The sequence below is a fragment of the Gymnodraco acuticeps genome, unplaced genomic scaffold, assembly GCF_902827175.1.
Source record: "Gymnodraco acuticeps unplaced genomic scaffold, fGymAcu1.1, whole genome shotgun sequence".
NCBI classification, from domain to species: domain Eukaryota; kingdom Metazoa; phylum Chordata; class Actinopteri; order Perciformes; family Bathydraconidae; genus Gymnodraco; species Gymnodraco acuticeps.
The window spans coordinates 222,066-235,197 of record NW_022990173.1 but is presented as its reverse complement, the minus strand read 5'-3'; the positions used below and the strand labels follow the sequence as shown (position 1 = coordinate 235,197).

The following is a 13,132-nucleotide window of genomic DNA, read 5'->3' as shown; positions in this document are numbered from 1 at the left end:
CAGCTTCCACCCCAGCTTCCACCCCAGCTTCCACCCCCAGCTTCCACCCCTGCTTCCACCCCAGCTTCCACCCCTGCTTCCACCCCAACTTCCACCCCCAGCTTCCACCCCCAACTTCCACCCCCAGCTTCCACCCCTGCTTCCACCCCAGCTTCCACCCCAGCTTCCACCCCAGCTTCCACCCCCAGCTTCCACCCCAGCTTCCACCCCAGCTTCCACCCCTGCTTCCACCCCCAGCTTCCACCCCGGCTTCCACCCCAGCTTCCACCCCAGCTTCCACCCCAGCTTCCACCCCAGCTTCCACCCCAGCTTCCACCCCAGCTTGCACCCCAGCTTCCACCCCAACTTCCACCCCAGCTTCCACCCCAGCTTCCACCCCCAGCTTCCACCCCAGCTTCCACCCCAGCTTCCACCCCAACTTCCACCCCAGCTTCCACCCCAGCTTCCACCCCAGCTTCCACCCCCAGCTTCCACCCCGGCTTCCACCCCAGCTTCCACCCCAACTTCCACCCCAGCTTCCACCCCAGCTTCCACCCCAGCTTCACCCCAGCTTCCACCCCAGCTTCCACCACCCCACCTTCCACCCCAGCTTTCACCCCAGCTTCCACCCCAACTTCCACCCCAGCTTCCACCACCCCGGCTTCCACCCCAGCTTCCACCCCCAGCTTCCACCACCCCAGCTTCCACCACCCCGGCTTCCACCCCAGCTTCCACCCCAGCTTCCACACCAATACCACCCCAGCTTCCACCCCAGCTTCCACCCCAGCTTCCACCCCAGCTTCCACCCCAGCTTCCTCCCCAGCTTCCTCCCCAGCTTCCTCCTCAGCTTCCACCACCCCAGCTTCCACCCCAGCTTCCACCACCCCGGCTTCCACCCCAGCTTCCACCACCCCGGCTTCCACCCCAGCTTCCTCCCCAGCTTCCACCCCAGCTTCCACACCAATACCACCCCAGCTTCCACCCCAGCTTCCACCCCAGCTTCCACCCCAATACCACCCCAGCTTCCACCCCAGCTTCCTCCCCAGCTTCCTCCCCAGCTTCCACCCCAGCTTCCACCCCAGCTTCCACCACCCCGGCTTCCACCCCAGCTTCCACCCCAGCTTCCACCCCAGCTTCCTCCCCAGCTTCCTCCCCAGCTTCCACCCCAGCTTCCACCCCAGCTTCCACCCCAGCTTCCACCCCAGCTTCCACCCCAACTACCACCCCAGCTTCCTCCCCAGCTTCCACCCCGGCTTCCACCCCAGCTTCCACCCCAGCTTCCACCCCCAGCTTCCTCCCCAGCTTCCACCCCAGCTTCCACCCCCAGCTTCCACCCCAGCTCCACCCCAGCTTCCACCTGTAGCCTCGGGGGTTAGTTATCTAATCATCACTCATGGTGCTATGTATATCTGTGGAGTGATGAGGCCCGAGCCGAGACGCCAAACTCAACTATACGATGCTTCTAATAAACATGTTGAAGAAACACGTGAGTTGTCTGACTGAACTTTCATAAAGCACGCTATCTTATCTTTCAACTGGGGGCTGCAACTCACAAATACGTTAACCAACGATTCATTAATCATCTTTTTTCAAAAATCATTTTCCAGTGTTTCCGTCTATAAATTGCCAAAGGATAATAAAAAAATGCCAACCATAATTTCTAGGAAACCAGGTTAACTTCTTCCAATTGCTTGGTTTGAGATATGAACGATGATGCTGATCAGGTAATAATAATACAAGATACAATTTGCATAGCGCCTTTCAAGGGACCCAAGGCCGCTTTACATGGTGAACAAACAAACAAACGATGTTAGTCAGTATTTCTGGGCCCAGTGACGTCACGCCACGGACTGACGGAAATCTTAGTACCGCCGTTTGGCCACTATGACTATTTTCCTCAGAGTCCAGAGCACTTCCTGGGGGCTTGGCTGTGACGGGTTAGGGGTCAAAGGCCATGGTGAACAGGTGAGTTTTTGATGGTGCCTCCTACCTGCCACTCTGTTGTTGACGCGGTTGTGTCTGGACCACAGCCACAGGACGGCGGCTGAGAACGTGTTCACCTCCGACAGACTCTCCGTCGCCATGGTCTGAAAGTGCTCGGCACAATCCCTGCAGCCGAAGAAGCTGTGCACGTAGTTTCTCATCGCACTTAGCACCTCCTGGGGGTCTGGAGGGGAATCACAGGGTATTTTGTTAAGCACCAGTTATAAGGTCACAATGAGGAATGTGGCTTTAAAAGTAAAACAAAAAGATCTTAAACTCCTTCTATTTCCTGATATTGTTACTTTATATGAGTTTGGTTTAATGTCTTTGGTAAAAGTGCTGCAGTAATTACATATTTGTGTAGGCCAACCCCAAAGTAAGCATAGAACCAGTTCCTTCCACAAAAAGGTGAATGGGATTTTCCCCTAGGATTTTAGATTACCACAGAAATAAAATCTCATGACTTCACTTCACCACCGCTAACCTAAAGGCGGCTAATGTTGAGCTATAAAGGAACTACAGCACGGTCACATGACTTCACGTCACTACCGCTAAGCTAAAGGAGGCTAATGTTGGGCTACAAAGGAACTACAGCACGGTCACATGACTTCGCGTCACTACCGCTAAGCTAAAGGTGGCTAATGTTGGGCTACAAAGGAACTACAGCACGGTCACATGACTTCACGTCACTACCGCTAAGCTAAAGGTGGCTAATGTTAGGCTACAAAGGAACTACAGCACGGTCACATGACTTTGCGTCACTACCGCTAAGCTAAAGGTGGCTAATGTTGGGCTATAAAGGAACTACAGCACGGTCACATGACTTCACGGCACCACCGCTAAGCTAAAGGCGGCTAATGTTGGGCTATAAAGGAACTACATGCACGGTCACATGACTTCACCTCACCACCGCTAAGCTAAAGGTGGCTAATGTTGGGCTATAAAGGAACTACAGCACGGTCAGATGACTTCACGTCACCACCGCTAAGCTAAAGGCGGCTAATGTTGGGCTATAAAGGAACTACAGCACGGTCACATGACTTCACGTCACCACCGCTAAGCTAAAGGCGGCTAATGTTGGGCTATAAAGGAACTACAGCACGGTCATATGACTTCACTTCACCACCGCTAAGCTAAAGGCGGCTAATGTTGGGCTATAAAGGAACTACAGCACGGTCACATGACTTCACATCACCACCGCTAAGCTAAAGGAGGCTAATGTTGGGCTATAAAGGAACTACAGCACGGTCACATGACTTCACTTCACCACCGCTAAGCTAAAGGCGGCTAATGTTGGGCTATAAAGGAACTACAGCACGATCACATGACTTCACATCACCACCGCTAAGCTAAAGGAGGCTAATGTTGGGCTATAAAGGAACTACAGCACGGTCACATTACTTCACTTCACCACCGCTAAGCTAAAGGCGGCTAATGTTGGGCTATAAAGGAACTACAGCACGGTCACATGACTTCACGTCACCACCGCTAAGCTAAAGGAGGCTAATGTTGGGCTAAAGGAACTACAGCAAGGTCACATGACTTCACGTCACCACCGCTAAGCTAAAGGCGGCTAATGTTGGGCTACAAAGGAACTACAGCACGGTCACATGACTTCGCGTCACTACCGCTAAGCTAAAGGTGGCTAATGTTGGGCTACAAAGGAACTACAGCACGGTCACATGACTTCACGTCACTACCGCTAAGCTAAAGGTGGCTATTGTTGGGCTACAAAGGAACTACAGCACGGTCACATGACTTTGCGTCACTACCGCTAAGCTAAAGGCGGCTAATGTTGGGCTATAAAGGAACTACAGCACGGTCACATGACTTCACGTCACCACCGCTAAGCTAAAGGTGGCTAATGTTGGGCTATAAAGGAACTACAGCACGGTCACATGACTTCACGTCACCACCGCTAAGCTAAAGGAGGATAATGTTGGGCTAAAGGAACTACAGCAAGGTCACATGACTTCACGTCACCACCACTAAGCTAAAGGCGGCTAATGTTGGGCTATAAAGGAACTACAGCACGGTCACATGACTTCACGTCACCACCGCTAAGCTAAATGGGGCTAACGTTGGGCATGATTACGTTTAGTCGTCTCATTTAGACTCTTGTTAGCAACCCTTTAATTCTCCAGTGGGGTATTTACTGACATATTTTATGTCATAGAACAAAACTTTAAAATCTCTTCAGCTCGTGTTAACCACAGACCTTATTTCATGCATCTATCCAAAACCTATGCAACCTTTTACTTTGAGATGAGGGAACCAGAAGTGGCAAAAGCTGAATGATCTCAATCCTGCAGCACTCAATATTAGAGTTAACATTTTTTGAGGAAAAAACAACATGATTAGAAGAGTTCCCATCGATGCCTCATCTCCTGGATTACCTCCTCTCATCAAATAGAAACCAGTCATTATCTCCTATATAAAGCACAATCACCTGCTCTTGTAAATCTGTCTGGTTTCTAAAGTGTTCTGTTAACCTGCGCTGTACCATGAAAGCTCATTAAAGCCGCTGAGGCTCCGCAGCTTCCTGGATTCCCACGGTAATGTGGGCCAGGAGTCACCGAGAGCTGGGTTAACCCCATATTGAGATGAATTATCTGTTCCAATGGGATAACCCAATCTGGAGATTAAACCCAGTTAACCCTGTGTGTGAATGGTGGCCATGCTGTTGTCTCAGGGCTGCAACAGTCCACTAACATATTTTCCTTGAGCTGTTTGCTTTTGTTGTGGTTTAGCAGGACTGTAGGGAAAATACTGAATGTCCTCTTTCAACATGAGAGTAGCATGCTAACAACGGTATCCCAACTGTAGCTGTGAACATGACAGGATGTATGATTACCTAGAAGAGCATCAGGACTGTTTGAGGCATATGATAGCTATGTGATTAACATGATGATTCAGCCTCTATGGAGAGAGACATCAAGCATGTTCATTTCTGACGTGGAGCTAATCTGAAGTAAACATTGAATACTGCTTTCTATTCCTCCATCTTGTGACTGTGTAACTCCCTCTCTTGGATATCAGCATGTGAAGGACACTGTTCAGGAACTAGTTGATGCTCTGTATGTGATGACTCCTTCCATTCTGGAGAGGATCACAGATACATGGATCCTGAGGTTCAAGCTCAAGCCGGGGACCAGGGATATTTTTCTAACATGGACCTTTCACATGAACCGAGCTCAAAGTGGGAGTGTGCGTGTGCTCTTTGCGGTAATATGGATGTGTTAAAAGTGTGTTCACACCGTTAATAATGTGTGCAGCGTGTGTATATGAATGAATGCTTTATGTGTATGGTCATTTATGTACAGTTTGTGTGTATTTGCACATTAAGCTGGTGGTCTGTGGGGGGCCAGATGGACGCCCCTTTTTTGGCCGGTCCATCTGCAGGTCACATGACGGTCCGTAAACCTCGGGATTAACCTCTGTGTGTGTGTGTGTGTGTGTGTGTGTGTGTGTGTGTGTGTGTGTGTGTGCGTGTGTTGAGGGGAGATTAACATCCCTGCCTCCAGTCTTCTGTCTGTTTTATTAACCACTCACATTCCCCTAATCTAACATAAACCCTTTTCACACAGTCACAATTAGGCTCAATTTGAGCTGTGACAAAATGACAAAACAAGCGGGAAAAAAAAGTGAAAAATAATTATGGTAAAAACATCCTGTGTGTGTGTGTGTGTGTGTTTGTGTGTGATGTGTAAATAAGGTCAGTTTGAAAGAAAAGTAGTCAAAAATCCTGAGCTAATTTGTTTACAAAGCATCGTCCACTTTTTAACGGCCTTTTAAATGAATAAATAAAAAATCTAATTGTATTTTTTAATTTTAGTATCTGTTTGTGTGTGTGTGTGTGTGTGTGTGTGTGTGTGTGTGTGTGTGTGTGTGTGTGTGTGTGTGTGTGTGTGTGTGTGTGTGTGTGTGTGTGTGTCTGTGTGTGTGTGTGTGTGTGTGTGTGTGTGTGTGTGTGTGTGTGTGTGTGTGTGTACCTGTGCCTCCTGTTTCCTTGGCCCGGACGGTGAGGACGTGGAACAGAGTCCAGATCCCACAGGGATAGCGTCTCAGGTGGGGAACAGACCCCTGGCAGCCCACCCACCTCTCACCTTCAGGCAGAGCAGTGTCTAAAGACTGAGGCACACACACACACACACACACACACACACACACACACACACACACACACACACACACACACACATTAGTGACGGAGGGGAAGAGGGACACAAAGACAGAGCTTAACGGATCAGTGTGGAGCTATTCTGTATTTGTCTGATCGTCAACAACTCCCAAGAAAAGAGCAGCGAGTTGATTCCTATTGTGTGAGTCAGCAAAGAGGAGCGGAGGAGGGTCTGCTCTCACGTTTACTTTCTTTGTTTGTCCGCAGGATTACAGGAAAACTACCGGTTCATGAAACTTAGTGAAAGGATGAAACATGGGAATAAGCTGTTAAAGGGGCCCTATTATACCCTAGGTGTGTGTGCATGTAAATGGTCTGTGTCTCAATTTAATCCCAATATGAAAGTAATGTAACCTGATTACTTTCTGTTACTGTTGGATTACCTCAACATCAAATGCAATGCCAATAAATAAAAGGATCAGAAATGATTTTATTGATGGTAAAACCTGCCTTTCATGAAGCAGATTCAGCCTACACTGAAACACATGAGCACAGACTACAGTTTCAAAAAGCAGGAATGAAATCTGAGCTGATCAACACACACAGTTAAGCTCACACACACTACTTCATGAACATGTAGGTTCACCTGCTGAATTAAAAACAGAACAGATGAAGCAAAGAAAGTGAAAACCATGAAGCAGATTCAGGCAGAGGAGATAGATTCACACTGAAGGTATTAGAGAACAGAACAGCTCAGAGAGAGAGAACATCTGATGCTTTACAACAAACACTGTATGCTTTTTCTAGGTTTTTACTAACATTGTAATGCTGCTAGAAATCCACATTTGTAGACAGGTAACAGTAATCTGATTACTTTGTATGTATGTAAGGGAATGCAGCTACCTTCTTTTGTATCCATTACTCCCTTAACTCTGTATACAGCCCGTGTTTAGTACCTCTTTATTCCCACAGACAGCGTTGGGAAGTTGGAAAGTATTAACAGAGACGTGAACACATTAACCCTTTTGGCCTTTTCGTGCAATTTGTTGACAATTATAAAAACGCAGGGGCAGCTTTCTCCTTTAAATGAGCCTCTGGAAGTCCATCCTCTCCCAACCTGTTCAACTTAATGAAATCGGCTCCTAGTTTTCCTGATCAATAACAAGTCGATGTCAGGTTAATGGCTCAGCGCTCCGCTAATGAACCAAGCTATCCAGATCTCTATCCAGCAGCCACAGTTGAATCCAATAACATATTTTCTCTGACATAAAGTCGTTTCTCTCGCCGCATTGCATCGCCACCGCCGCTGTGATTGACAGGGTTACTCACATGTCAATAGTAAAGATTTGGTGTGTGTGTGTTTGTGTGTGTGAGTTCATTTCCTCTGAGGCCGAAGTCTATTCATACCTTCCCATTGATTCATTGATCCATTGATTTGCCTGCTAAAAGCTAATGATGTAAGTAAGTGACTCTTTCAATTTGCAGTGGGGGGGGCGGGACTAGAGGCATGCAGGCTGCGGTCCACACACACACACACACACACACACACACACACACACATACACACACACACACACACACACACACACACACACACACACACACACACACACACACACACACACACACACACACACACACACACACACACACACACACACACACACACACACACACACACACACACACACACACACACACACACACACACACACACACACACACACACACACACACAATGGCAACTGTTGATGACAATTTACTACTAGATGCTGCCCAGACCGATTCTTGAATCCTATAAACGCCAACAACTAGAAGACAGACTAAGAAAGTGCCACGACTACTTAACCTTTTGACTTCAAAACAATAAGTCCACTGCCTCATTGGTCATTCATTTCCTGTTTTAAGTCACATTCCCGCACCACTCGATTGTAAATGTATCTAAACATCTCAGTGTTGACTCACCTGGTCTTTGTTATCCAGCCACTCTCTGAAGGTCTGGTAGGAAATCTCGTTTTCAGTGTGGTTCTGCAGTCGAGTGTTCACAGACTTCAGGAGGTTCATCACCACCAGACGGCCCGGAAAGAACTGCAGAACAACAGAGAACAGTGAAAACAGGAGGTACATTTAAGGAATTACAATGAAATAAGTGGCAATTTAGAAGCAGGTGAGATGCAAGAAGGAATGAAGCCAATGATATGAGACTAGATATTGTCTTATCCTCAAACAATTGTCCAAATGAACACAAACCCTTAAACCCATTGCATTTTGTAGTGGATTGAAACACAGGGACGTTACACACACTATTCTTTGTAATGCTGAAAATATGGGTTGAACTCTCTGAATGTACAAAACACTCACTTGGAATAACTGGACTTTTCCCAACACTGTATATTTTACATTCACAAGTATATCTTATCTTTATGACTTGTTAACGACACATGAAGTTGTTATCGTGCACATTCAGAGGTGGGAAGTAGTGGAGTACAAATACTTAGTTACTGTACTTAAGTACATTTTCCTGTTATCAGTACTTTACTCCACTACTTATTTTTCTGACGACTTTTTATTTTGACTTCTTACATGTTACATTACATTGCATTTAGCTGACGCTTTTATCCAAAGCGACTCACAATAAGTACATTCGACCAGGAAGACACAACCTTGAAGAAAACAGAATCATATAAGTACATCAGGTTTCATAGAGCCAAACATTTCAAGTGCTACTCAACTGGCTTTAGATAAGCCAGTCCTTTGTTAGTATATAAGTGCATTGTTAGTAATTCTATCGCTCGAAGTGGAGTCGAAAGAGATGAGTTTTCAGTCTGCGCCGGAAGGAACACAAATACCTGTACTTTCTACTTCTTACATGTTGAACACAAATACCTGTACTTTCTACTTCTTACATGTTGAACACAAATACCTGTACTTTCTACTTCTTACATGTTGAACACAAATACCTGTACTTTCTACTTCTTACACTTTGAACACAAATACCTGTACTTTCTACTTCTTACATGTTGAACTCAAATACCTGTACTTTCTACTTCTTACATGTTGAACTCAAATACCTGTACTTTCTACTTCTTACATGTTGAACACAAATACCTGTACTTTCTATTTCTTACACTTTGAACACAAATACCTGTACTTTCTACTTCTTACATGTTGAACTCAAATACCTGTACTTTCTACTTCTTACATGTTGAACTCAAATACCTGTACTTTCTACTTCTTACATGTTGAACTCAAATACCTATACTTTCTACTTCTTACATGTTGAACACAAATACCTGTACTTTCTACTTCTTACATGTTGAACTCAAATACCTGTACTTTCTACTTCTTACATGTTGAACACAAACACCTGTACTTTCTACTTCTTACATGTTGAACACAAATACCTGTACTTTCTACTTCTTACATGTTGAACTCAAATACCTGTACTTTCTACTTCTTACATGTTGAACACAAATACCTGTACTTTCTACTTCTTACATGTTGAACTCAAATACCTGTACTTTATACTTCTTACATGTTGAACTCAAATACCTGTACTTTATACTTCTCTCATTTTCCAAACAGCTGGTTCCTTTAGTCTGAATGTGTGTTTGATGCGTGATCATTATTCTTTAGAGTCATTGCGTGCCTATTGATTTGAACACGATCCGTGTATCCATCATTTCCTGGTCTTCTCTAAAGAAGAGGGACCAATGGAAACGTTGTCATGTTGCCGTTGTTCAGCATGGAAACATTCATTAGCTAACAATGACATTATTGTTCTATTAATATAAAGGGAGGTCAGGTACTCTTTAAAGCAGCTGCTAGTTATGGGTACTTTTTACTGAAGTACATTTCAAAGCCTCTTTACTTTTACTTGAGTAAAGAAGTTTAGTCAGTACTTCTACTTTCACCAGAGTATTTTTTAAACACGAGTATCTGTACTTCTACTTGAGTAAAGGATGTGTGTACATGTTAGCGTAGCCTCGAGCTAACTGTACACAGAAGCTGTGGTTTGAGTGTTTTCCCGGGAGAGAAACTGTGTAAATGTGACAGCAGCCGCACTAAGCCTCAGCCTTCATTAAGACCACTTTCCTAAGCCACTAACAACCACTTATCCAGAGTCTCTCTCCTCCTGATGTGTGTTTACATCCTGTCAGAGCTGCACCACCATGGAAACAACCACAACGGAAAGGAAACACCACGCTGAGGAAATCCAGTGATGACAGAGTGACACACACACACACACACACACACACACACACACACACACACACACACACACACACACACACACACACACACACACACACACACACACACACACACACACACACACACACACACACACACACACACACACACACACACACACACACACACACACACACACACACACACACACACACACACACACACACACACACACACACACACACACACACACACACACACAAAACAGCTGATGTCTGAGGAGTAAAGCGCTTTAATGCATCGGTTAATGTGCCTCCTATTCTTACTGTAAGCCTGTCTGTGCAGCCGTTTATGATAATGATGATAATGGTGGCACTTCTCAGAAATACAGACGGGCAAACACACGACGTCCATGGTTACTTCTGTTTACGTCTGCAGATACTGGAACGATCATTTCCTTAGTGATCTGTGGATTAACCACTCAGTCTGATTGGAAAATTAGAAAATGTAAAATCTAGATTCTACTTGAACTCAACTAGGACACAAGTAAACTTACTTTTGTTGTGTTTATTTATTTAATTTTAACAATATTTAGCAGGTAATTTTATGAGGATTCCCTTTGTTTTACACCCTTCAAACAACAGAGCAAGGTAAAGCATAACTCTTACTATTTCTTTTTAAGTCAGAGTCTAAGTGCATGGGGGTGAAAGATTTCTACAAAGTGAATCTGAGAATGAAAAAAAAGAGCGCAGACGGCAGAGAGTTCACGTCATCCAACATGTGATGACCTGTTTTGTTTTGCATCAATGAGTCTTTTTAAATTGTCACACACACACACACACACACACACACACACACACACACACACACACACACACACACACACACACACACACACACACACACACACACACACACACACACACACACACACACACACACACACACACACACACACACACACACACACACACACACACACACACACACGTCTGTTCATCACCCTCTAACTGGATCTGTGTGTTACACCGACCACTTAACCAGACTCACTGATTTGCTTAACCTTTGTCCCAGAGGCCTTTTAGAGAGGACTCTTTAAAGTAGAGACACTACATACTGATATACACCTGGACATCAGCAGGAGAGGACTCTTTAAAGTAGAGACACTACATACTGATATACACCTGAACATCAGCAGGAGAGGAATCTTTAAAGTAGAGACACTACATACTGATATACACCTGAACATCAGCAGGAGAGGACTCTTTAAAGTAGAGACACTACATACTGATATACACCTGAACATCAGCAGGAGAGGACTCTTTAAAGTAGAGACACTACATACTGATATACACCTGAACATCAGCAGGAGAGGACTCTTTAAAGTAGAGACACTTCATACTGATATACACCTGAACATCAGCAGGAGAGGACTCTTTAAAGGAGAGACACTACATACTGATATACACCTGAACATCAGCAGGAGGACTCTTTAAAGTAGAGACACTACATACTGATATACACCTGAACATCAGCAGGAGAGGACTCTTTAAAGTAGAGACACTACATACTGATATACACCTGAACATCAGCAGGAGAGAACTCTTTAAAGTAGAGACACTACATACTGATATACACCTGAACATCAGCAGGAGAGGACTCTTTAAAGTAGAGACACTACATACTGATATACACCTGAACATCAGCAGGAGAGGACTCTTTAAAGTAGAGACACTACATACTGATATACACCTGAACATCAGCAGGAGAGGACTCTTTAAAGTAGAGACACTACATACTGATATACACCTGAACATCAGCAGGAGAGAACTCTTTAAAGTAGAGACACTACATACTGATATACACCTGAACATCAGCAGGAGAGGACTCTTTAAAGTAGAGACACTAAAAAGGAGACATAAAGCATGGAGACATGTCCCAGTAGAGACACTAATCGACTGAATATATCTCAGTAGACTTCACGGAGATGTGCACACACACTAAGGGATGTGTTTGAGGCTCAGACAAAGGCCTCTGTTGCTGCTGGAGAGAGATATAATTGGTTTATGTCTGGATCTGAGGTCCGGGTGGCGAGCGCTCAGTAAAGCTCATTAAGAGCCGTATGAATTTAACCAGGAGAGAAACGCAGGTGTTTCCTCACTTAAAGGGTTTACTGCAGCGTCACCACAGCAACAGTATTCATGAGTCGCTCTGTTTCAACAACACGGATTTCTTCTGTTGAACTCTTTGGATTTGATCGTGGATGGAGCACAATGTCAATCAATATGCCAAATATTATCACTGATTTTAAGAAGAATTATGTGTCAAAAACTGTGACAGATGATGAAAGAAAGACGGTTGAAGTGACAGCGTACACTTTCAGGTGACTATGGGAGAATATAGACTTCATTTAGGAGTGTTAAAGTAGAAAAGTACAGCAAACAGTCTCTACAAAACAGTTTCTACATTTGTTAAGAAGATTGCTGTTGCCTTTTACTGAATCAAATAACTTTTCACATAAAAAGCAGCATTTTTGTCACTTTTTACTTCTATGTTATACCTACTTTAGCTTGATTTTATTTCTATTTTGATCATAATAAGTGTTTAAAAGGGCTAAAAGTGGCTCCAAATTATAGTTTTTTACTATAAGCCTCATCCACTCTCATCCCAAATCCCCTTTACTCTGCTCTTTAAGGATAATTGTGTTATTTAAATGTGATTTTACAATGTTGTTCTTTTGTCTTGATTGATTTGAATCTTGTTTTTGAACTGCCTTGGTGTTAAAATGTGCTATAAATAAACACTGCCATCACTTAAACAACAAAAAGAAACCCTCCTGGAAACAAGACGTTATAA

At 44.5% G+C, this 13,132-nt stretch overlaps 1 protein-coding gene across 1 annotated transcript in view; it reads right to left on the bottom strand.

Moving 5' to 3' along the window:
• LOC117547177 (sulfhydryl oxidase 1-like) overlaps positions 1 to 13,132 on the bottom strand; it is a 65,005-nt gene that overhangs the window by 23,431 nt on the left and 28,442 nt on the right. Inside the window, 3 exon segments of the mRNA XM_034217730.1 lie at positions 1,970 to 2,146; positions 5,955 to 6,093; positions 8,048 to 8,170. Coding sequence (XP_034073621.1) covers positions 1,970 to 2,146; positions 5,955 to 6,093; positions 8,048 to 8,170 — 439 coding nt within the window.